The sequence below is a fragment of the Rutidosis leptorrhynchoides genome, chromosome 9 (genome assembly GCF_046630445.1).
Source record: "Rutidosis leptorrhynchoides isolate AG116_Rl617_1_P2 chromosome 9, CSIRO_AGI_Rlap_v1, whole genome shotgun sequence".
Lineage (NCBI taxonomy): Eukaryota > Viridiplantae > Streptophyta > Magnoliopsida > Asterales > Asteraceae > Rutidosis > Rutidosis leptorrhynchoides.
This window is the reverse complement of record NC_092341.1, coordinates 67,885,532-67,913,034: the sequence shown is the minus strand read 5'-3', so window position 1 is coordinate 67,913,034 and position 27,503 is coordinate 67,885,532. Positions and strand designations below refer to the sequence as shown.

The following is a 27,503-nucleotide window of genomic DNA, read 5'->3' as shown; positions in this document are numbered from 1 at the left end:
AATGTCGACATTACAAAGTCGTTTGCATACATCTAAACTATGATGGCTCGCGATTACATGTTCAAATTTACTCCTCTGATACAAAAAGTTGGAAGATATTAGACGAAATGTTAGCTACACCTAATTACATGCCCTTTTTAACGGATGGGGTGTATATGGATGGGGGGCATCTATTGGTCTCCTAATAGTAATCCAATCGATTCGTGGTACTACTTTAAGTTAGACGTTGAAAGGTTTCAAAAGTTGGAACTACCATCTTCAGTAAAAATGGTGAATATGCGTTCGCAGGTTTTTGGTATGGTAAAGTCAGTTTTGTACTTTGGGGGATCACGTGGGCGTTTACATTTATCAGATTTGGTTTGTTGGTACGGGCGAATGTACCTAACCGTTTATGAAATGATGCGTGATTGTTCGGGTTGGGTGGTCATGTATCATGTTGAGTTTGATCAAATTATTGATGAATTACATAAAGGCATGTGGTTTAACACCCCCGAAGTGCTGAGAGTTTTAGATATTGAATTAGAGGTGAACAAGAAGAAACATTTATGGTGGTGAAATTTTCTAATGAGATTAAAAGTTTTAATCTTTTTGACAAACGTTTTAAGAAGTTGTTTATTATCCCGGGAGGTAATAATGGAACCATGAAAAGTCATCGTTATATTGCAAACTCGGGTTTAATCTGATGTTTCTTTAAATTGACTTTGAATTACGTTGATTTAATCTTTATTGTTTAAGTTTGGGTTTGGTTTATTATTATTTTCAAATTTTATATTACATATATTTGAATTTGAAATGTTCTGATTAGTTATTAACACACTTTCATTGATCATATTTGATATGTTCACTTAATTAACAATATGTTCACTTTGATTGATTGTATTGGACATGTTTAGTAAAGAAGATAGATAGATAGATAGATAGATAGATAGATAGATAGATGTGTAGTTTAATTGATTGAGTTCTAACAATAGATGAAACCAACTTAGGTCGGTTTCATCCTCAGTTTCAATTGGTATATGAAAGTCGAATAAAAGATCTCCAAATCCAAATTACCAAACCAAACCCTAACTTTGACTTTTAATTTGTTTGCTTGTTTTTCTACTTTCCTAGTAATTATTGTTCCTGGAAATTTTTACCTCACATCAAATTATAATTATAAAATTAATAAAATCATACTCTGGTAATATCTAATATGAATCATGGGTTAATTATGAAGGGGGATGATTCTCACACACACTTTTTTGATCCTCACACACCTATTTTAACTTTTTACTCTTCTAATAATACTCAATTGGTGTGTGAGGATCAAAAAAGTATGTGTGAGAATCATCCCCCAATTATAAATGATGATAGCACGATAATATATTTTATTTTTAGGCATTTTCACAGCACGAAAGTATTCATGTTGAGCATATTTTGCTTAATAAGGCTAACTAATACATCAAAAGTGTTTAAAGCACATAAGCACATTTGATCTGCGGTGAACTAATAATCTAAAATATTACACATTTACATATGTTAAAAAATATATTGTGAGTCTGTGACGATCTTGAACACAATTTCTGATGAGGCGAGTATAGTATCATATTTTGCCAAATTATGACAACTATTACATATTTTTATGTCTACTCTTTTATAATACGTTATATTTGTATACGTTACAACTATCCAATATGATCAATGAAAGTGTATCTATCTAATTTCTCATAATACATTATATTTGTATTCACTATATATGCTTTTAAAAGTCAAAATCATTTAAGAGTTGAATTTGGATCATCTCATTTTTTTAAATTTCGACATAACTTGTAAAAATCGATTTGTAACTCGTAAAAGTATAACCAACGAATTTAGTGGGTAAAGTACGTAAAAACTAACTATTACCAACATTTTGTTAGATGTCGATATTTGTTTTCGAGAGGACCGAGTATTATGTTTTAGTGGGTTACCCATCTTAAACGGACCGGCCCAATCTCAGAAACAAATCTAGCACGTGACAAACACCACTCCATTTTACCCAATTTATTCATCTTAAACCCTAAAAGGCTAAAACCCAAAACCAGAAGAAGAAGAAAAAAACCTACTCTGTTTTCGCCCCCTTTTTTCGTTACAAAATTGTGATTGAGAAAAATAAAATAAAATTGTAGATAAAAATGGGAGGAGGAAGTGATAGCGAAGGAGAACGATCAGCGCATAAAGAAAAAGAGAAGAAGAAATTGTTAGCTTTAGCTCCGATTGCTAAACCTCTCGCCGGAAAAAAGCTCTCAAAACGCACACTCAAACTCGTTCGCAAAGGTGCATTTCTTATATATTTATATTTCACAATACAATACAATTAGTTATATAATTTATAGGTCTGATTACATGTTAATAGTTTTCTTAATTAATAATTTGTATGAATATTTTGTATCATTACTGTAGCTGCTGAACATAAATGTTTGAAAAGAGGAGTAAAGGAGGTTGTTAAAAGTATCAGACGCGGTAATAAAGGGTCAGTTTATATTTTATCATATATAAATTTATTAACTATATATCTACATATATATTATATATTTAAGGTGCCTGCTGTATGTTTGAGGACTGTTAAATGGTAGAACTGTAGTGTTTAATTTTTGTGTTAAGGGGATGATTGTGTTAGCTTAATTTATGAGCTTATAGGTTTATTAAAATTTGAAAGGGTTGTTAAGGTCATTTTATACAGATTATGAGCTTATTATCATGAGCCGATGAATTCCTAGGTTGAAGTAGATAAGCTCATAAGACGGTGTGAGAATGATCTTATTTATGAGCTTGTTGAATTTCGAATATAAGAAATGCTCATTTCGAACGGCTTATTGACGCTTGTTTGTTAGCTTGCGTTGTTGATTTCGCAAGCAAAAAAATTGAGCTTATTGGTTATCTCAAATTTCAATAGCAACAGTTCATCAGCTCATGTTGATAAGCTCGTAAACCGTAAAAAATGAGCTTTTTGGGCTTTTCAGATTGAACAAATAAGCTCAGTTGATTCATAACAATAACCTAGGGTACTTTTTTGTTTTATAGGTTGATATAGGCCTCCTCTTTGGCTAATGTTATTCATTTTTTTTTTTTTAATGCAGAATGTGTGTAATTGCTGGTAACATTACCCCGATTGATGTGATAACGCATGTCCCAATATTGTGCGAGGAGGCTGAGATACCATATGTTTATGTTACATCAAAAGAGGTTAGTTTGATTATCGTTTTCTCTGTTATGTCAATGTTATTCTATCTTGTAATTTGCTTACGCTTCGGTTTGGGCCTCAGATGATTATGGATAACTTGTGATCTATATAAGTTTTGGATATATTTATCATAAAAACATGATTATGGACAACTTGTGATCTATATAAGTTTTGGATATATTTATCATAGGAACAGTTGGATTTAATAAGACATTCAAACTTAGGATGTTCAAATAGTCGATAAACAGTTGATGCCAAGTTTTTGATAAAACGTTTGTTGCAGGATCTTGCGAATGCAGGTGCAACCAAGAGGCCAACATGTTGTGTTTTGGTTCTAACTAAGCCAACAAAAGGTGAGCTTGCAGCAGAAGAACAACAAAAGTTGAAAGCCGAGTACGATCAAGTTGCTTCAGAAGTATCTGAACTGGCTGCTACTTTGTTTTGAAAATGCTACTAGGTGTTAGACATGTTTGTAACCCTTTTTTTTGTTCAAATGGCACATTTCATTTTAATGGCATAACTTTGTTAGTAGTTAAAGTTAGTCTTTTATCAATCTGCACACTATGGTATTTAACCACTTCTAAAATGACAGTTATGATACATAGTTCTATTTGATGCAAATTTTTATGTTAGATTTGAAGTCACCTGTATGATGGTTTTTTGGGGCTGGTGACGGTTTAATAGAAGCGTAAGATATCTGTTTTTTGTAGTTCTTTTAAGTTAGGATATAAAGGTGCCCGGTACCTGTTTATATACACAAAACTGGAACTTATGTAAAAATTGCTACAGTACTATATTACGAACTGAAATAGGTTTTGCAACCTGCGTTGTTTACTTGCTTATTGATCAAACCTAAAACTTAGAGTAACAAGTTTGAGTGCTTAATTTGGAAAAAAAATGATTGATCGATTGTTTTAGCTTCGACATTTGTGCAAACCCGATCGAAATTGAATTCGCGAGGGTGTAAAACAATCAATTGGATTTTTATACTCAATGAGATTGGTGAAGAATTCAATCAGAACTTGAGTAAACTTAAGTATTTTGACATAGTAAGTTTAGATTGATTGAGAGTGTGTGAAATGAATGACCCAATAAGTCTATTTTTAGGCGAGAAGGTTTGTCACATGAGTGGCTGATGTGGAACACATACCACTTGTGTGCGTAACAAACTTTCCTGGTTATTCGGGTTGACGTGACACAGACGGTCCGCTCGTGTGCCACTGCTTAGATATTTTGAGACGTGTGTGCTGTTATTCGTGTATGATTCACTCGTACGACCCAGATGTCATCCACACGGATGAGGTGACTCATCCGTGCGAGTGATGATCACTCGTGCGGATGACTTGACAGACTTTAATGATTTTGTGTTTCTGCTGTGTTGATCTGATTTGCTGTTGTGTGGACTTAGAACCATGTGTGGTTATGAAATGGCATGTTGTTAGCTAGTAATTATTAGCAATTGTGGTGTTCGTGTTTGTATCATGTCGTTGACTAAAAATGTGGCTTAGTATATGGTCGGTGGTTGTCTCAACCCATTTGATGTGATTATGTATAATCATAGCTTTTGATTCACAATATAGTTGAGATATGATTACCGACTAAGATTGTATAATTCTCATGTGATAAAGTGATGGTAAAAACTCAGTAATATTAGACCACTGAGTTGTGCTACTGTGGTTATAGTGTCTATTTCGATTACCATGAGTTGCTGCCATGTTTTAAATTATGGCTGATATGGTTTTGTTTTTATATGTGATCTATGTGCACAAGTGTTAAGTTGAGAAAAGGCCAACTGAGTTAGAAAGGTTGGACTCGACAACCGGTCAACCGAGTGGAAATGTTGACAAAGAGGTCAATTGAGCTAGAAAGGTTGGGTCCAAATACTACTGTCCGTGTAGCATAGTACAAAACGACGCATGCGTTGCGCTTGGATGACTATACTGTTGATTAAGTAGTAAGGACTATCGGTAAATCCTAGCCCGATCAGCTAGTCGTTGTAGGCACGTACAAGTCGCCGATCTTCTTGTGGTTGTAATTGATGTTGTGTATTAGCTATCGGTATACTGCTGATGTATGATTTGATACCGTAAGCTAGATTCGTTAGTTAGTTTCATTTACTTAGCTTCATGATAATCGCCCACATTTTCCTCTGCAAGTTGTTGTTATGATTGCATGCTAGTTTACGGGAGAAAATAGGTTGCTAAAGATATGTTTGACAGTTCTTAACTTTGATGTCGTGTTTTGTTTATATAACTGGTTTGTTTAACGTAACACCGGGATTTGATAATGTATATTAATGACGTGTATTGTACATAAATATAATATGGTTTGTTTATATGACTTCTGCTGTGATTTATAAAAAAAAAAATGTACAATATTACAAAAAAGAATCTAGCGATGACGATTTTCAGTGGATATTAAACATGGATATAATAGAAGGAACACTGACAGTTCATGGATTTAGATTGCCTGTTGAATAGGAAGTTCATTCTAAAACCTGCCTCCGTTAGCCTATAAGTTTCTCTATATAAATATTAAATAATGACATATAAATACAAATTTGAAGGTCCGTGTGTAGTCACACGTTTACAAGTGTAAGTAATAATAAAATTGTATATTGGATACCCTCTTGGCTCAGGTGTTTTTGTGTTTTTTGGTTTTCTAGTCATCATTCTTTTTTTAGTCGTGGCTATCGTAGTGAGCTTTCATTTGGTTTCATTAAGTTTATCTCGGTAGTTCGTTGTTCTTGTACGTTTGTATTTTTTTGGGTAAAGGGTTACCCCGGCAAAGCTTTTATTAAAACTAATAAAAGAACAATGAACACAAATTAAGCACTGGAGCTATAAGTGCGACTAATAGCTACAAATAACCAAGCTAACTAAGGCAAAAAAACAAAAGCTAGCAAACATTAAAACGCGACTAAGTCAACTTCCATGCCATCTTTAGTTGCTTAACATGTCTCGACTCTTTGAAGCGAACCGACATTAGTTTCAACTGAACTGTGGCATAAATGTCTTCAAAAAGCCTGTCTATCGAACGCTTAGCACCTCCGAACAACCTGTTATTTCGTTCCTGCCAGATGAAATATACCGAAGCAGCGAACATAAGTTTAGCAACAACGAAAGTTGCGCTGTTTAAAGGACCATTCGCCAACTTGTTCGAAACCTGGGGCCAATTATCACTTCGGATATCCACAATAAACAGCTTCATTGCTTTACTCCATATGGCATTAGAATAACTACAATTAAAAAACAAGTGTGACTGTGAATCGGAGCATGCATTGCAAAATGGACATAGCAAAACTTGATTAACATGAGTCTCCCAATCTTTCATCTTGTCCTGAGTTTTCAGCTTATCTCGCATTAAAAGCCACATGACAAACGCATGACGTGGAATACATTGTGAAAACCACACAACCTGAAACCAATTAACTTTAGATGCTCTTGGTCGAATATTGTCATAAGCCATATGGCTACTGAAAAGTCTTGAAATGCGCCATCAATACTCTTCCATTTGATACAATCTTGGCCTTGTTGCAAATTAGTAATTTCAAGCTGTAATAGAACAGGGTATTTATTATACCAACTTATAGGCCATTGCCAATTTCCATTATCTATAATGTCACTTACTGTGGAGTAAGCGTGGAACCCAGCCCCGTGAATATCTCGCCAAGATATAACTTTAATAAGTGGTCCTACATCAGTCCATACATCGAACCAGGCAAGGGTATTGTGTCCACTTTTTATTTGATGGCAAAAATGCTTATGAATAACATTACGAATAAGTAAAATCTTCCTCCAACTCCAACTAGAATCAGGTTTAATCGGCACGTCCCAAAAAGACTTATTTTGTAACCGATACACATGAATCCATTTCACCCACAAAGACTCTTTGTGATTTAAAATTCGCCATACATGAGTCGCCATAAGAGCCACGTTCCAATATTTCAATCTTTTAATCCCCAAACCTCCTTCATCCTTAGGAAGACATAAATCATCCCATTTAACTTTAGCTTTCCCTCTTTTTAACTCACCTTGACACCATAGGAAACCCCGTAAAATCTTCTCAATTTCTTTAATAATAGCATCCGGCAATATAAAAACCGAGGACCAATATACTTGCATCGATGTGAGAACTGATATTATTAATTGAACTCTCCCGGCAAAAGATAAAAATTTGTTCTTCCAATCCTCAACTTTCTTTTTCACTCTCTCCACCAAAATCTTGCAATCCTGAAATAAAAGACGGGATGACACCAAAGGAACCCCTAAATAACGAACCGGAAGCGTACCTTCATCAAATGGTAATATCTGAAGAGTTTGAGCTTTCAAAGAGGATGAAACATTCGCAAAGAAAGCCGTGCTTTTTGGAAGGCTAGGAGTTAGACCCGAACAACCCTTAAATTCATTCATCGCGTCTCGAAGGATTTTCACCGATTCTATATCAGCTTGAGAAAACAAGAAAAGATCGTTAGCAAAACATAAGTTAATAGTATGTAACTCCTCGCATTTAGGGTGGTACTTGAAGTCAGAATGTTGCACAACCCTTCTAGATATCATCAATGTCAATACTTCCATCACAAGAGCAAAAAGATATGGAGACAATGGATCTCCTTGACGCAATCCCCTCTTACCCTTAAAATAACCATGCATCTCACCATTAATATTAATAGAAAACGATGTAGTCGTAACACAACGCATAATCCACTTAATCATTAAAGACAGGAAACCAAAACCCTTTAAAACCGCCCTTAAAAATTTCCAATCAACGGTATCGTAAGCTTTTTGGATATCGACTTTGAAAGCACATCTCTTAATTCCTCTATCCAAGTGATAATTCTTCATAATTTCCTGCGTTAGAAGAATATTATCCGAAATTCTTCTCCCCGGAATGAAAGCGGACTGGTTGTGACTAACCACATCTTCAAGGCATGACTTTATTCGATTAGTTATAATTTTACTAATGCATTTGTAAAGTACATTACAACATGAGATCGGCCTAAACTCCGAAACCTTAGACGGCGAATGAACCTTGGGCAATAAAGCGATTACAGTATGGTTTATTTCATTAAGCAATCTTCCATTATGAAAGAAATCTTTAATTGCAATCGTAACGTCTTCTCCAATAACGTCCCAAGCTTTCTTGGAAAAAACAGATGAGTAACCATCCGGCCCTGGCGATTTATTATCTCCGATCCCGAAAATAGCATTTTTTATTTCGTTGTCAGAGACATTACAAACAATAGCAGCAGCCTTTGATGCATTGATGTGCTTAGTGAATAAGCTTTGGGGCTGACTGATTTTGTCACACCAATTTTCAGTACCAAGGAATTCAGCAAAATGGGAAACTATGATATTATTTACTTGATTACCTTCAACTATAGTCCCTTGTTGATTTTCTATCGTATGAATCCTATTTCGGTGAATTCTGGCCCGAACCGCTTTATGAAAATAGCTAGTGTTGCTATCTCCCACTCGCAACCATTCGACCTTCGCTTTTTGCTTCAAAAAACTTTCTTCATCTAAAACCGCACTGTTAAATAGACATAAAATTTCACCCTCTTTCTTTCGAATTTCTACATCATAGGGGCTATCATCAAGCTGTTTTTGAACCTCATCAAGAGCCTTGCGCAAATCCATCACGTTTTTATGAATGTTACTTTTTTCCCACATTAATTTTCTAATCGGCTTCTTCAACAAAGGAAGTCTTTTTACAACTTTAAACATCATATTGCTGACCTTTTTGTTTTAAAAGTTTAATCGCTTTTTTGGGAAAAAAAAAATAAAAATAAATGAAACTGTATATCACAGATTAATCAGAAATCAGAGTATAATAATATAATAATAATAATAATAATAATAATAATAATAATAATAATAATAATAATAATAATAATAATAATAATAATAATAATAATAAGTGTAAATATTTGAATTGGCCAAAAAAAAAAAAAAAAAAAAGTAAAACAAAATTATTACTCCGTATTTTTTCGGCCGAAATTTCTTTTTAACAAAATTGAAAATTAAGCTAAAGATCACTGCTGTACAAAACTCGAAATAAATCACCGAAAATATAAAAACAGTCCCATTATTTCAAGGACGCCAAATTCGTTCATATCTGTCAAATTAGTTTCAAATTATTCACACGCATCACTACTACAATAATGTCCGCAACAAAATCGAGCTCCAGAAAGAAGAAAATAACCGAATCAGAAGCTCCAAAAACTGAATTAAAGCGAGTAATGGTTGAAGAAGATAACGGTGATTTTAATTTCGAAGCTAATCAGTTGAAACATCGAGTTCCGAAGAAAAAACGGTCCGCATTTGAAGACGATTTCGATGCCGATCTATCTAGGTATCAAAATAAATCATCGATCATAGTTACATTTGCGTAATACACATTGATTATTCAGTTTAACACATTCATATTGCTATATAGATGTTAAATCGCGTGTTTATTGTTATTAGTTGCTTTATCACATGCTGATTATTATTACTGAGACGTTAAATCGTGTTTTATTTCATTATATTGACGAATAATTCTTTTGTGGTTGCTTACGATTATGTGAATGTGTCGCTTATTCAGTTTTATCACATGCTTATTGCTATATAGATGTTAAATCGTGTATTGTTGATATTGATTTTGACATATTTATGTGTCATAAATACTTATGATAACATGACTATATGGATTTCACTGGATTATATGATATATATTGAGATGTTATATTGTTTGTTATAAGGATTTTTGGACTTCAATTGCGATTGATGATTTAGTGTTGATTATAAGTTAGGATTGACGTTTACGATTATTTGCAGTGATATAAAAGGATTAATGAGTGCGCTACATCAGATTAAAGAGAAAGCACAGAAGGATGGACAGAAGAAAAAAGAGGAGACGATTTCGAGGTGAGTTACTTGATTCAATTATGTTTTATTGTGCTTACTATACATGTTTTTAGAGCATATAATATATTTGACCTGGTGAAGTTTTATATGAAGTTTTTTGCATATTTTTTCTGTTTAGATTTGTATATTGAGATAGGTAATATGTATGTTGTAGGTCTGTTTGGTGATTGACATGATTTGGTTAGGTTTAATATGTAGGATTTGTGTGCAAGATACAACATATAACTATATGGCTAAATTTATTTGAGCCTTCGGGGTCACACACATATACACCTAGACGTCAAATTAAATCTATATACATATGATGTATATTTACTACTTGAGTAACGGAACAAATTGAATGCTTGTTTTGATTTGAATTAATTAATTAATTGTGGATTAATTAATTTTTCAATGATTATAACTTTAATAGTTGATCAACTAATACATGATCATTTTGTTGTCAAATAAATGGGATTAGTTGGTGTCCACTTAAAAAAAAGGCTAAAGTTAAAGCAAAAGCAAAAGCTAAATAATTGATGAGCATTTTTTTTATGATGGAATTTGAGAATTGGTGATATGCCAACAAATTATATATGTGTTGTTTTTGGTGGTGTTACGTACTGCACAAAAACAAATCAAAAGAAAACCTCAATATTACTTCTTATTATTTGCTTTATAAAACAAAACACATACAAGCTTATATTTTTGGGTGACATTCTAAACACAATCATACGGAGTACTATTTGTTATAATTATTATTACAATAATTTGATTATTGGTAATACGTTACTTGGGGTTTGGACTAGCATCCATTGGCGTCGTTTGAAGTGTAGTGTGGACTATCCAAAGAGACGGTCATACTATTGATCGTAAGTTTCTCTCCTACAATCCATTTCTTCAGAAAAGGTATATCGTTTAACTCCTCTTGTGAATTTATATATTATGACAATTACTAGTGGTGTAATTGGATCTTGTTGGAACCGTCAATCGTGTGCATGTTTTGTAATAATAAGTTTATTTTAACTATCCGCTGCGTTAATCTGAATGAAAAGTATACATGATTTTCCATCAGTGGTATCCGAGCCGCTTTTACACCATTTTAATTGTCACGTGATTTTCTCAGATCTAGTTTTGTGAGATGGTAAAAAGTAAAAACTTTTTTTTATAATTTCAACATGTTTGTTTTAAATTAAATCTCAAGACGCACAAATAAGATCTGAAAAATATCACTGTTATAAATTTTGAATTTATTTATTATGGCTTGAATAATTGTTGTTTATTTCATTCCATGGTTGTACACATGCATTGTAACCATGGACAAGCCATATGTAATTTTTTTTTTAATAATGTAGTTATTAGAATTGTGATTGCACACATAGCCCACAATGCCCCGACCTATGTATGATTGTTGTGATTGTTGATTACGGCAATATTATGTCATGTTGATTATTTGTATTATTAAGGCCATTTTGAAGCCAAAGTTGTATTATATTTATTTCTCATTTTCATAGTATTGTATTTAAATTTATTTCAATTTGTAAAAGTACTAGTTTAGTTGTATTTTCAAATTTAAATAAATGTAACAAGATGAAGATTGAAGATAAAATACAACATGCTTTTGGTTTAGAAGATGGTGAACAGGTCAAGTTGACAACAATGGCGTTTGTCAAGTTTTCACTTGATTCTTGAATCAAGTGGGAGCTACGATATTACCCTTAGTTTGACCTCTTGATCTCATGTCGGCTCATGGGATCGAGTATAGGATTTTTGGGCTAGGCTATGTGTGTGTGATGCATGGTATGGTTGTGTTTTATTTTTACGCATTTATATTTAATTGTTGATTATAATATATGCTAAATGTTTTTTGATGAAAACATCAAATAAAACTAGTAACGAGTTTCAAAGGTTAAAATTGATGATTTTAAAAAGTTAAACTCTAACGAGTTTAAAGTTAAATATTTTTTGAAACTCAAATAATATATATGAGCAACATCTTTTAAAAATGTTTTAAAATGATACACAGTGTGTATTTGTTATTTTTTTTATATAAAATAAAATAACAAACTTGACGCATAAACACGATCGACATATATAAAATTGGTTAAAATGTTTTTTAACAAATTGTAGCGAATCTTGTGTGCATGCATTATTCGTTAACACAAACATTTTTAAAATACCCGTCAAATTTAAGTCATGCCATCCAATGAGCTTGCAAACACTCCTCGTTATTTTTTGATTACTGTGAGACCTAATCGAATTATAGCCACGAGGTGAATTTTCAGTTACGAGTGAGACTAGGCTGAATTTCCACTGTTTCCAAATTGGACGACTTAATCGTATTCACGGTGAGACCTGAGATCGAGGCAAGGATGGGACAAACATGCCAATAGATAATAGTGGTTTGTTAGACTACACATATCTCAGGGTCCCATAAAGATCTAAGAGTTGCATCTGTGATGCAATTGGTACTCGCTACCTACCAGTAGACTCTATAACTGCTAGCTGATCAACAGATGTAGTTATGGAACCTCTATGTGGATCTTAGGCTTTCGTAAATTAATTGTTTTTAAATATATTAAAACTTGGGTAATTAATTTATTAAAGTACAATATCGAAAATACTAAAATTGAATCTTGTTCTCTTGTAGATGTCAAACAATCAAAACGTAAACCAAATCAACCTCCGTTCTTTGTTGGAGAAGGAGAAACTTAATGGTTCAAACTTTCTCGATTGGCACCGCAACCTGAGAATTGTTCTCAAATTTGAAGGGAAGTTGAACAAAATTGAAGAACCCTTACCCGAAGCTCCTCCTGAGACAGCTACTGCTGCTCAAAAGAATGCTTATCAGAAGTTGTTTGATGAGCAAGAGAAGATAGCTTTAATCATGCTTGCTAGTATGACTTCTGACCTCCAAAAGGAAATGGAAGATCGTACAGCATATGATATGATGACTGAGCTGAAAAATATGTTTCAGAAACAGGCTAGTCAAGAGTTATATGAAACTTATAAGCTTCTTCAAACATGCAAAATGGAGGAGGGTCAATCAGTGAGTTCTCATGTCTTAAAAATGAAAAGCTACATTGACCGATTGGAAAAACTTGGAACTACCTTGCCGCCTAACTTGGCCGTGAACACGGTTTTGGTTTCACTACCAAAATCGTATCACCAATTTGTGATGAATTTCAATATGCAAGGTTGGGAGAAATCTCTGGCAGAGGTGTACTCGATGCTCAAAACTGCTGAACAGGATATTCCATATAAGGTTTCCAATCCAGGTGTCCTTATGATTAGGGAAGGTAGAGTGAGAAAGAATAAGCCAAAAACTTGGGGAAAAGGAAAAGGCAAGTCAATTGCTAAGAAAAAGATTCCACCACCTCCCAAGAAAGAAAACCCAGCGAAAGACGCCGAATGTTTCCACTGTGGAAAAGTTGGCCACTGGAGGAGGAACTGTCCTTCCTACCTATCTGAGTTGAGAAAAGGCAAAGCTGGCCAGACTAGCAAATCAGGTATATTTCATATACAGTTATATACTTTTTCTAGTGATTCCTGGATTTTTGATACTGGTTGTGGTACTCACATCTGTAACAATATGCAGGGAATGAGAAGAAGTAAGAGACTGAAGAACAACACACTAGACTTAAGAGTGGGCAATGGGGCTCGAGCTGCAGTCGAAGCTATTGGCACCTATGAGCTTACTCTACCTAGTGGTCTTATTGTTTTGTTGGAACAATGTCATTATGCTCCTAGTATTACGAGCAATGTAATTTCAGTTTCTCTTTTGAAAAATGTTGGTTTTGAACTTACATTTACGCACTTTGGTATTTCAGTTTCTAAGAATAATGTATTTTATTTTAATGCTATTCCACGTGATGGTATTTTTGAAATTGATATGCATGGTGTAATTTCAAATAATAATTCTGTATATACATGTACTGCCAAACGAGTCAAGAAAGACTTGAATAATACCTATCTATGGCATTGTCGTCTTGGTCATATAAACAAACAACGCATTTCAAAACTCCAATCTGATGGGATTTTGGAATCAACTGGCTCTGAGTCATTTGATGTATGCGAGTCATGTTTATGTGGAAAGATGACAAAGGCTCCTTTCTCCGGTTTAGGTGAAAGAGCTAAAGATCTTTTAGGACTAATACATACTGATGTATGTGGCCCTTTTAGAACTATGTCTAGAAATGGTGAAACATACTTCGTTACATTTACTGATGATTATAGTAGATATGGTTATGTTTACTTGCTGAAACATAAACATGAAGTTTTTGAAACGTTCAAAATCTTCCAAAATGAAGTAGAGAATCAACTTGGAAAGACCATTAAAGCCCTTCGTTCTGATCGGGGAGGGGAATATATGAGTCAAGAGTTTTTGGACCACCTGAAGAATTGTGGGATTGTCTCACAATTCACTCCACCTTATACACCACAGCACAATGGTGTGTCGGAGCGGAGGAATCGAACTTTACTTGATATGGTTCGATCTATGATGAGTCTAACTACTCTACCGATGTCTTTTTGGGGTTATGCATTAGAGTCTGCTGCACGCATACTCAATATGGTTCCAACCAAGAAGGTAGATAAGACACCATATGAGTTATGGCATGGAAAGAGTCCTAAGTTGTCTTATTTGAAAGTCTGGGGTTGTGAAGCGTATGTGAAACGTGACACTTCAAACAAGTTAGAACCCAGAGGTATCAAATGTCACTTTGTGGGATACCCAAAGGAAACAATGGGTTACTACTTTTACTACCAAGCTGAAAACAAAGTGTTTACTGCTCGGTTTGCTGAATTCTTTGAAAGAGATCTTCTCTTACAAGAAGTCAGTGGGAGTAAAGTAGATCTTGAAGAAATTCAAGAATCACAAGGTAACATACCTTTTGAAGGCACTAGTTATCCACACGTTGAAGCTGAGCACATTGTTGATGAGCCAGAACGTGTTGCACCTATAATTCGTAGATCTAGTAGAACTCCTCATCGACCTGAGAAGTTAAATCTTCTGATTAATTCAGATGAATCTCATCTAGGGGATTATGATGAACCCTCTAGCTACCGTGAGGCCATATCAGGTTTAGAATCTGAAAAATGGGGAGATGCTATGAATACAGAGATGCAGTCCATGAAAGAAAATCAAGTATGGGACTTGATTGATCTTCCACCCAATTGTAAACCAGTTGGGTGTAAATGGGTCTACAAGAAGAAGGCTGACATGGACGGTAATGTAAACACTTTTAAGGCTCGATTGGTGGCAAAAGGTTATACTCAAACTCAAGGAATTGATTATGAGGAAACTTATTCACCAGTCGCGAGCATTAAGTCAATTAGGATACTTATTGCCATAGCAGCTTTTCATAATTATGAAATATGGCAAATGGATGTGAAAACCGCTTTCCTAAATGGCGACCTAAGTGAGGACGTATATATGGTTCAGCCGTAAGGGTTTGTAAATCCAAAGCATCCTAATAAAGTATGCAAGCTTCTAAAATCCATTTATGGATTAAAGCAAGCATCCAGGAGCTGGAATCTTAAGTTTGATCAGAAAATCAAAGAGTTTGGTTTTTCTCAAAACCAAGATGAGCCCTGTGTTTACATTAGAGCTAGTGGGAGCAAAGTTGTCTTCTTGATCTTGTATGTTGATGACATACTACTTATTGGAAATGACATTCCAACTTTGCAAGATGTCAAATCTTGGCTTGGAAAATGTTTTGCCATGAAAGATCTTGGAGAAGCTAAGTATATTTTAGGAATCAGGATCTATAGAAATAGATCCAAAAGGCTTATTGGTTTGAGTCAAAGTACATACATTGACAAAATCTTACGAAGATTTAACATGCAAAACTCCAAGCGCGGAGCATTGCCCATGCAAAAGGGCATAACCTTGAGCAAGTCTCAAAGTCCTATCACACCTGATGAGATAAGACGAATGAAATGTGTTCCTTATGCTTCGGCTATAGGATCCATTATGTATGCTATGTTATGTACTAGATCTGATGTCTCGTTAGCTTTGAGTTTGACGAGTCGTTATCAACAGAATCCAGGTGAAGAACATTGGATTGCTGTTAAGAGCATTCTTAAGTATTTGCGGAGAACTAAAGATATGTTCTTGGTTTACGGTGGTTTGGAAGAAGAGTTGAGTATTAGATGTTATACAGATGCTAGCTTCCAAACTGATCGAGATGATTCCCGATCCCAGTCAGGGTATGTCTTTGTCATGAATGGCGGGGCAGTTGATTGGAGAAGCTCAAAGCAGACCACAGTTGCACAGTCTACAACGGAAGCAGAATACATTGCTGCCTCAGAAGCTGCTCAAGAAGCTGTCTGGATTAGGAAGTTTATTGCTGAACTCGGAGTAGTTCCCAGCATTGAATCCCCTATGGAAATGTACTGTGATAATTCAAGTGCTATTATACTTGCGAAAGAATCACGTGTACGTAAAGGTAGCAGACACATTCTTCGAAAGTTTGACTACATTCAAGAAGTCGTTGAGAGGAATGATATTAGTATTCTTAAGGTTCATACAGATGATAATGTGGCTGACCCGTTCATGAAGCCCATGACACACAACAAGCATGATGATCATGCTAGTAGTATTGGACTTCGTTATGCTGCTGATCTTTTTAATTTGTAATTTAGTATTTGGATATTTTTGGAACATTAAACAGTTTTATCATAATGAATTGATATATTGATGGTATGATCATTTTCATTTATATCACTATGTTCTATATTAGCATGTTTAATCCATGAGTAATTGTTGATTATTCAAAATCTCCATAATCGATCATGTTATGGGAATAACATGAATTAAGATTAATCTGAAGTTTTGGTTTATATTTATTGATGATAAATAGTTAACTTGTAGAGACCAAAATTCATATGTATTCATTGATGATGAATATTGGAATGACCCAATCGAGATATCACTACATGGATGGTTGTCAGTAGTGAATCTTTTAGTGATTATGTTTTTATGTCCTTAGACTTGAGATGCACGCCGGTTTTGATGTGTGAAATATTGTACTTTGATATGGTTAAATGTTGTCCTGAATAAAGATGTAATAAAGGCCATTATTGGGTATAATGTAAAGCTCGTGAGAGACACGTGTATGCAATATAGGATTTGTTCCTCCAAAATGTTTGGAGTTAGATACTTTTGAGCTCCTCGATGAATGAATAAGATATTCGTGTGGCCGCACCCAGATATAATTAAGATGATACTTAATTAATTTGGTGATCTAATTCAGTTCTATGATCGAGAAATAAAATTGTTAAACAAATGAGAATGACCGATGATCCATATCTCAAGCTTAACTCAAGTATCTGAAACAAAAGGAGGAATGACATTTAACACTTACTATAAGCAGTTATGAGAAACTATCCTCACGTGAATTTAGGGACAATGGCGTGTTGCTAGACGCTATCCATTGTTTGTATAGTTACATGGGGTTGTACCATGCACAAGTGGGAGTCTATAGGATTTGTGTGCAAGATACAACATATAACTATATGACTAAATTTATTTGAGCCTTCGGGGTCACACACATATACACCTAGACGTCAAATTAAATCTATATACATATGATGTATATTTACTACTTGAGTAACGGAACAAATTGAATGCTTGTTTTGATTTGAATTAATTAATTAATTGTGGATTAATTAATTTCTCAATGATTATAACTTTAATAGTTGATCAACTAATACATGATCATTTTGTTGTCAAATAAATGGGATTAGTTGGTGTCCACTTAAAAAAAAGGCTAAAGTTAAAGCAAAAGCAAAAGCTAAATAATTGATGAGCATTTTTTTTATGATGGAATTTGAGAATTGGTGATATGCCAACAAATTATATATGTGTTGTTTTTGGTGGTGTTACGTACTGCACAAAAACAAATCAAAAGAAAACCTCAATATTACTTCTTATTATTTGCTTTATAAAACAAAACACATACAAGCTTATATTTTTGGGTGACATTCTAAACACAATCATACGGAGTACTATTTGTTATAATTATTATTACAATAATTTGATTATTGGTAATACGTTACTTGGGGTTTGGACTAGCATCCATTGGCGTCGTTTGAAGTGTAGTGTGGACTATCCAAAGAGACGGTCATACTATTGATCGTAAGTTTCTCTCCTACAATCCATTTCTTCAGAAAAGGTATATCGTTTAACTCCTCTTGTGAATTTATATATTATGACAATTACTAGTGGTGTAATTGGATCTTGTTGGAACCGTCAATCGTGTGCATGTTTTGTAATAATAAGTTTATTTTAACTATCCGCTGCGTTAATCTGAATGAAAAGTATACACGATTTTCCATCATAATAGCTATAGTTAATACCCCTAATCATACATGTATTTGAGATATGAATTTATTTGAACTAGTGAGATTTTATATGAAGTCTATGCATGTTTGTGTTATCTGGATCTACATAATATGATAGCTAATTGCTATATTGTTGCATTTTGCTGCTTGGTTCTGCAGCTTAATTGTACTGATATTGCTTGGATTTTATATAAATGAATTGTTCTTCCGTGAATGATAAGATCTTATGTACTTTCTCTTAGCTTCGTGTCTTATTAGTTGGCTTTTAGTTTTGTCTTGTATTAAATGCTTTCCGAGCAGTTAAAAAATCTTTCATATGATTCAGTTATTAAGTTTTAGTAGTTAAATGACTTATGTTCTATACTTATGAAGTTATGATCTGCTGCAAAAGCAAGCTATTTTTCTAGTTAAGATAAAATATGGATATGTTTCTTCTTCTGATCATGCTGGACAAACCTTGATGTTTCAAATTTTACCTGCTTCTGCTTAATACTTATGAACTGGGAACATGGTCATATGTGTTTTCTGAAAACTCAGCTAATAACAATCTAGAACACTAGATTAGTATATTTCTGTCAATGTAATATAAGAAAGCATGTGCATAATATATCTGAATTATGTATCACATGGTTTCTCAGAACAGGTCAATCACACTTGATACACATTTTAATCAAGTCTAAAATTGTAGCCAATTCAGATAATACTAGATATGATTAATGAAAGAAAACACTGTGAATTCCATTATCCATTAGCTAGTAAAATCAATCTGATTAGCTATGGTGATTATATTAGAATCCATAGGGAGACTACCCTAGTGCATGTGTCTCAAAAAGTTGCTGGAAAGTTCACTTGCAAGATCGAACATAAATATGAGAGATTAATTGTGTAATATGGATTAACCACTTATTTGAAGCCAATATAATATATCGAGTAGAAAGTGCACGTGTTTTAAGTTGGTGTATTATGTTGATACGACCACTTATTTGAAGCCTCGCTAGGATATACGTTTTTGTTGGCATTACATGAATCCCAGACGACACTTATATTTGTTAAAAAGCCTCTTTTGTTCTTCTTTTGATTATAATTTTTTTTTTAAAAATCAACTACCATATGCTCTCTACTAGAGTATTCGAATGGACGAAGATAGATATATAAAAATCTTTGGAGGTACCATCTTCCTATACCCATAATTCAATTTCCAACCAATATCTTGATATGTTGTATTTGTAGATTATGTTTCTTATGAACTATTGTTTAGATTTCAAACAACAGTTTGATGAACTATTTTTTAATGAGCCTGACCAGTTGCATTTTCCACCAGTGTTGCTACAGAAATCAAGTCTAAGTTTGATGAGTTGAAGTCCAAAGTAGAGAAAGAGAGGTAATGTGAAATATCAACTGATGTTTTCTACACCATATATGGTATTAACCTACTAATTTTCTATCTATACACATCTGTAACATGTAAATTCAGGCAAAACTTTGCCAAGGCACTATCGAAGAGCTCAAAAGAGGTGAGCAAAAATTACATTCTTTCTTAAAGGCATCACTAGTGAGAATTCTACTTATCATTGTGGTAGTTGAATGTGTTTAACACCCTTGTAACTTTGTGTACGCAGTGTGAAAACTTGCTGAAGAATGAGGCTGCCAAGTTCCAAACACTCCATGAAAATTTCTGCAAGGATAAGAACGCACATCTTCAGTCTCTGAAAGGTACTATAAACTTACCAAATATATTGAATGAATGATAAATTAATTATAACTTTGTAATTTCTTGTCACCAATTAAGATAATAATTTGGTTTTATATGCAAGTTAAGTTATAGAAAATTTTAAAAATTGTAAAACCCATTGTTTGAACTAACGTTTGACATTTTTTTTTAATAGAAAGTAACCAATATTTCTGTTAACATGGCAGATACCATTTCAAAATATGAAGAAGAGAAGGAGAGATTGTTCTTGAGATACGAACAACAAAGTAAGAAATTTACTTCATCTGTTTCACACGAAAAACAAAGAAAAAAATGTGCTAATCTAGCACAAGATGACTCGTGCTACCTAAACAGTTGAACTAACCATAGTATTTTACACAGGAAAGAAAGAAAAGAACATGCTAAGCGAACATGAAAAGGCATGTGCTACCAAAATTGCTGAGCTGGAGGAGTCACTAAAGAAAAAGAAGCAGGTTACATATTTCTTTATCTTTTTCCCTACTATCAAACATATTACTGTCTTATGCACAAAGTCAATTTCTTCCCGATCTTATGCTCCAAACTAAATCAACAAATTATATGTTTATTATATCAAAAGTTGGTGGGTAACGTTCTACTCGTATAACGTAATATTTTTTATCAAGCCATGTAATTTTGTTTTGTAGGATGACAAAACTTTCAGCATATTAAGGAAAACTCTAGGATCGTTTCTTGACAATGCCTCTGATGAGGACTTCCCCGCTGATGATTAAAGCAGAATCTGCAAACATGGTGATGCAGTTAGCTAGCTAATTCAGATCTTATTGCTTATAAAGTTTTAAGTAGAAACAGATTACAATTGATGTCCAAAAACAGTTTTATCTAGTTGTGCTCTCTTATTCTCTGTTACTATATAGTCTGTTACTATATAATGATATGTTTCCATCCGATTATGCATCGATATCAATTCAGTTTTATACAATATCAATTTTTTAAAAGGAAATGTGTAATAAAATTGAAGAACACGCCCAGATTTAAGTACACAAATAAAATAAGAACATTTTTATTTTAAGATTTGGCAAAAATAACTCTCTCTCACATATTTAATGAACATGGATGCATAATCGGATGGAAATACATCCATTATAGTATAAAATTTGAATGCATGGATGCAAACATATTCATATAAATTGGACAGAGTGTACATATTACACCTCAATTCTAAATGCATTATAAGGCCACTTACTATCATTCTCCATTTTCACTGAACTTCTCTCCTCCACATTAGCGCCACATCATCACAAACACTTTAGCATTCCTTTCACTAAACCCTCTATCTTACACTCTATTTCAAACTTTAACCCATTTAAATTTTAATTATTAAAGTAATAAACACATAAAAAGGGTGTACATGTAATAAAATTAAATAAAATAGTCATGGGGGCCAATTGCACATTTGATATTTCCGTTGCACCATTTAACTGAATGCTACCAATCAATATTATCGGGTCACAAATTGTTAACGGGTTCGGTGGCGGTAGATAAGAAGTGGCCTAAGGAATACAGCCTGGGCTTACTATATTGTTTCACACTGAAACGATATTCTGCCAAGTTCCATTCCATTTACACTGATCAAGATTCAGACCATGAACAACTTTTATAACTCTTATTGACAATGCCTCCGGCTTCGATAAATAACGCCACTTCCATTTGAAAATGAACGGTTGATTAAAAGCCTTAATGCTTCCATTCGGACCATGCTTTTGTTCTTTGTGACTCGCAGCTTCTGATGTTACAACCTTTTACACATTTGTAGCTCAGCTCTGTTCCTAATGTACCAGATACTTGACCAACATAAAATCCTCGTACTAGATTACTTTTTATGTTGCCTGAGAGACGTGGGACGTTAAAAGGCCTTCTTTTCCTGTCCGATATGGGGCTAGTTACTCTCATTAGCATTATGTTGTTCAACCGAACTTAAGAGTGATTGTCTACAAACTAAGGTATTCAATTACAGATTTTACAGGCTTTAGCGGTTATTTGTACAAATTTTAAGGGTTATGTAGGGCAATTTTATCTGTGTTACAGGCGTGTCTACAATTTGGTCATAAAGAAACTTTACTTGTACTCCGATGTTTGTAGTGACCCGAACTTTTCCATGTTTATATATATATATTAAATGAAATTGTTATTTACATGATTAAGTGTTTCTAACATGTTAAGCAATCAAACTTGTTAAGACTTGATTAAATGAAATAAGTTTCGTATAGACAATTGATCACCCAAGTTGACCGGCGATTCACGAACGTTACAAATTTGTAAAAACTACATGTTGTGGTATATATAGACATATATATATGGTTGACATGAGATTATGATGAGTAAGTATCTCACTAAGTATATTAACAATGTGTGATATACATAAGAAATGAGATTACTAAGTTAAGAAACTCGAAATGATATATATAACGATTATCGTTATGATAACGTCTACTAAATACATATGTATCATATTAAGATATTGATACACTATATTTAACATGATAAAATGATATTTAAATATATCATTAAGTGTGTTAACAATGAACTACATATGTAAAAACAAGACTACTAACTTAAGAATTACGAAACGAGACTTATATGTAACGATTATCGTTGTAACGATATTTTAATGTATATATCATATTAAGAGATATTCATACATCATAATATCATGATAACAAAATAATTTAACATCTCATTTGATATAATAAACATTGGGTTAACAACGTTAATTGAGATCGTTAACTTAAAGGTTTCAAAACAACATTTACATGTAACGACTAACGATGACTTAACGACTCAGTTAAAATGTATATACATGTAGTGTTTTAATATGTATTCATACACTTTTGAAAGACTTCAAGACACTTATCAAAATACTTCTACTTAACAAAAATGCTTACAATTACAACCTCGTTCAGTTTCATCAACAATTCTACTCGTATGCACCCGTATTCGTACTCGTACAATACACAGCTTTTAGATGTATGTACTATTGGTATATACACTCCAATGATCAGCTCTTAGCAGCCCATGTGAGTCACCTAACACATGTAGGAACCATCATTTGGCAACTAGCATGAAATATCTCATAAAATTACAATAATATTAGTAATCATTCATGACTTATTTACATGAAAACAAAATTATATATCCTTTATATCTAATCCATATACCAACGACCAAAAACACCTACAAACACTTTCATTCTTCAATTTTCTTCATCTAATTGATCTCTCTCAAGTTTCATCTTCAAGTTCTAAGTGTTCTTCATAAATTCTACAAGTTCTAGTTTCATAAAATCAAGAATACTTCCAAGTTTACTAGCTCACTTCCAATCTTGTAAAGTGATCATCCCACCTCAAGAAATCCTTGTTGTTTACAGTAAGATATCATTCTAAATCAAGTTAATACTCATATACAAACTTTGATTCAATTCCTATAACTATAACTATCTTAATTCGAGTGATAATCTTACTTGAACTTGTTTTCGTGTCATGATTCTACTTCAAGAACTTTCAATCCATCCAAGATCCTTTGAAGCTAGATCATTTCTTGTCACTTACAGTAGGTTTACCTACTAAACTTGAGGTAGTAATGATGTTCATAACATCATTCGATTCATACATATAAAACTATCTTATTCGAAGATTTGAACATGTTATCACTAGAACATAGTTTAGTTAATTCTAAACTTGTTCGCAAACAAAAGTTAATCCTTCTAACTTGACTTTTAAAATCAACTAAACACATGTTCTATATCTATATGATATGCTAACTTAATGATTTAAAACCGAAAAACACGAAAAACACAGTAAAACCGGATATACGCCGTCGTAGTAACACCGCGGGCTATTTTGGGTTAGTTAATTAAAAACTATGATAAACTTTGATTTAAAAGTTGTTCATCTGGGAAAATGATTTTTCTTATGAACATGAAACTATATCCAAAAATCATGGTTAAACTCAAAGTGAAAGTATGTTTTTCAAAATGGTCATCAAGATGTCGTTCTTTCGACGGAAATGACTACCTCTTTAGTAATTGACATGTAACTTAAATTTCCGACTATAAACCTATACTTTTTCTGTTTGGATTCTTAAATTAGAGTTCAATATGAAACCTTAGCAATTTGATTCACTCAAAACGGATTTAAAATGAAGAAGTTATGGGTAAAACAAGATTGGATATTTTTGATCTTTTTAGCTACGGGAAATGTTTAACAAATCTATACAAATCATATCCTAGCTAACTTATATTGTATTATACATGTATTCTAATATATTATGTAATCTTGGGATACCATAGACACGTATGCAAATGTTTTGACATATCATATCGACCCATGTATATATATTATTTGGAACAACCATAGACACTATATATGCAGTAATGTTGGAGTTAGCTATACAGGGTTGAGGTTGATTCCAAAAATATATATACTTTGAGTTGTGATCTAGCCTGAGACGTGTATACACTAGGTCGTGGATTGATTCAAGATAATATATATCGATTTATTTCCGTACATCTAACTGTGGACAACTAGTTGTAGGTTATTAACGAGGACAGCTGACTTAATACACTCAAATCTTTAAAACATAATAAAAATAGTTGTAATTATATTTTGATCATACTTTGATATATATGCACATATTTATATAGGTTCGTGAATCGATCCGTGGCTAAGTCTTATTTTCGAGGAATGAAATATCTGTGAAAGTGAGTTATAGTCTCACTTTTATAATCTAATATTTTGGGATGAGAATACATGCAGTTTTATAAATGTTTTACGAAATAGACACAAATAATTGAAACTACATTATATGGGTGAATGATCGAAGCCGAATATGCCCCTTTTTCTTGGTAACCTAAGAATTAGTAAACCGATCTACTAATTGACGCGAATCCTAAAGATAGATCTATTGGGCCTAACGAACCCCATCCAAAGTACCGAATGCTTTAGTACTTCGATGTTGTTTTTATCATGTCCAAAGGATTTCCCGGAATGATAGGGGATATTCTTATATGCATCTTGTTAATTTCGGTTACCAGGTGTTCACCATATGAATGAATTTTATCTCTATGTATGGGATGTATATTGAAATATGAAATCTTATGGTCTATTATTATGATTTGATAATATATAGGTTAAACCTATAATTCACCAACATTTTTGTTGACGTTTTAAGCATGTTTATTCTCAGGTGATTATTAAGAGCTTTCGCTGTTGCATACTAAAATAAGGACAAGATTTAGAGTCCATGCTTGTATGATATTATGTTAAAACTGCATTCAAGAAACTTATTTTTGATGTAATATATTCCTATTGTAAACCATTATGTAATGGTCGTGTGTAAACGGTACATTTTAGATTATCCTTATTTGATAATCTACGTAATTCTTTTTAAACCTTTATCGATAAAATAAAGGTTATGGTTGTTTTAAAAATGAATGCAGTCTTTGAAAAAACGTCTCATATAGAGGTCAAAACTTCGCGACGAAATTAATTAATATGGAACGTTTATAATCAATATGAACGGAAAATTTCAGTTGGTATCCGAGCGTTGGTCTTAGAGAACCAAAAAATTTTATTATGTGTCTTACCGAGTTTGTTAGGATGCATTAGTGAGTCTGGACTTCGACCGTGTTTTTCTTCAAAAACGATTGCTTAACATTTTTTTGTTGGAAACTATATATTATTAACATGTAAATATTATGTGATATATTAATCTCTTAACGTGTTTGATATTGTGTGATAGATGTCTACCTCTAGTACAAATCCCATTGATTCACCTAATAATAATGAAGAGTCGAATATATTTTGGGAAGATTCACAAATTCCTGAAGAGGAACCGGAAGAGGAGGAACCGGAAGAAGAGGAACCAGAAGAGGAGGAATCGGAAGAGGAGGAACCAGAAGAAGAAGAGGTTCCAGAGGAAGAAATATTGATACCTATAGTAAATCGATTAAATAAAAGAAAATCCTCAACCAACGGACCAAAGTTAATAATGGTCAATGGTGTTTCCGCCGAGGAAGCAAAATATTGGGAAGATTACCAATTTTTCGATGAATCGGATCCCGATGAGGATTCCGATGATGTTATAGAAATTACCTCGACCCAATTTAATAAAGCGAAAGAAAATAATAAGGGAAAAGGTATAAAAATAGAGAAACCCGATTCCAACCCCGATGAACTTTATATGTATCGACAACATCCGTATTTCCTAAAATGTAACAATGACCCGGGAACCTCTAAACCACCAGGTTTTTCTAAACCATTATGGAAAACGACGGCTCGTATTAGAGGAACACCATATATTCCTAGAAAATTAGGAAAACGAACCAAGTCCGAAGAAGAAGAAACCAGTGATTCAGATTAGAGGGTTGTAATCATGTTGTGTATTATATGTATTGTAGTGTGCTTGTACTTTTATGTTCTATGTAAAAATTGCTTGTATTGTTTGTTATTATCTTTTACGAATCTAATCCTTGTCTATTTTACAGTATAAAAATAAAATGGACGTTAAGGGTAGACAACCGAATATTTTAGAAGACCTACCAGAGGATATGATTGAGAAAATCTTGTTTAGAGTCGGTCATAATTCCTCAGCACATTTAGTTATGGCGAAATTAACATGTCAAACATTTGAAAGACTTTCCAGAAATGCCTTAGTTTATAAAAGGCTTTCCTTTGATAGGTGGGGTATATCACATTGGGGAGACCGTAAGTTAGGCTGTGTTTTCTTTAAAGCGTTAAATGCGGGGAACCCAAATGCAATTTTACACTACGGGTTAAGAACCTATTTTGACTCGACATATCCCAACATAGGATTTCGTGAATTAGAAAGAGCTTCTAACATGCAACATAAAGAAGCATGTTATGCTTATGGGTTAGTGATGTTCGCTTCTTACCAAAATAAGAAAAAGAACATCGAATTGCAACTTTTAAATAAAACCTTCCCACAAGTGACGGATTCAGTAGTTGGGGTGAGAAACAAGGTTTTTAGATTATTACGGGGCTGTTGGACATTACGAAACCCTCGTCCTTTTGACGACATTACAACATGCTGCCTAGCCAATGGTCATAACGGTTATTTTCCACAAGACCAAGGATGGGAAGTCGTCTTAGTAAAACCAGAATGCATGACTTGTTTCTGGACTTATGAATTACGTGTCTTTATTTCCTTTGCTGAACAACTTGCGTATTAACTAGATTTATCTTCAAAACTGTCATGTATCATAGTGTACTATATTTCATGTTATATGTAATATAGCGAAGTTGTAAGTTTGAAGAATATTTGTATGTGATATATTATTATAATCAGTTTTTCATATGGA

At 33.4% G+C, this 27,503-nt stretch overlaps 2 protein-coding genes across 2 annotated transcripts; both read left to right on the top strand.

The window, feature by feature from the left end:
• Positions 1-2,075: 2,075 nt before the first annotated feature.
• Positions 2,076-3,709, top strand: LOC139867610 (H/ACA ribonucleoprotein complex subunit 2-like protein). The gene is made up of 4 exons (XM_071855977.1): positions 2,076-2,295; positions 2,422-2,491; positions 3,099-3,204; positions 3,486-3,709. Exons 1-4 carry the CDS (start codon positions 2,154-2,156, stop codon positions 3,645-3,647), a joined length of 480 nt encoding a protein of 159 aa, XP_071712078.1. The 5' UTR covers positions 2,076-2,153; the 3' UTR covers positions 3,648-3,709.
• A 5,640-nt stretch (positions 3,710-9,349) lies between these two features.
• LOC139867574 (meiosis-specific protein ASY3-like) lies at positions 9,350-21,064 on the top strand. The gene is made up of 8 exons (XM_071855941.1): positions 9,350-9,556; positions 10,021-10,110; positions 19,757-19,816; positions 19,910-19,949; positions 20,055-20,148; positions 20,353-20,412; positions 20,528-20,619; positions 20,812-21,064. The coding sequence occupies exons 1-8, from the start codon at positions 9,366-9,368 to the stop codon at positions 20,896-20,898; spliced, it is 714 nt and encodes a 237-aa protein (XP_071712042.1). The 5' UTR covers positions 9,350-9,365; the 3' UTR covers positions 20,899-21,064.
• Positions 21,065-27,503: the final 6,439 nt, after the last annotated feature.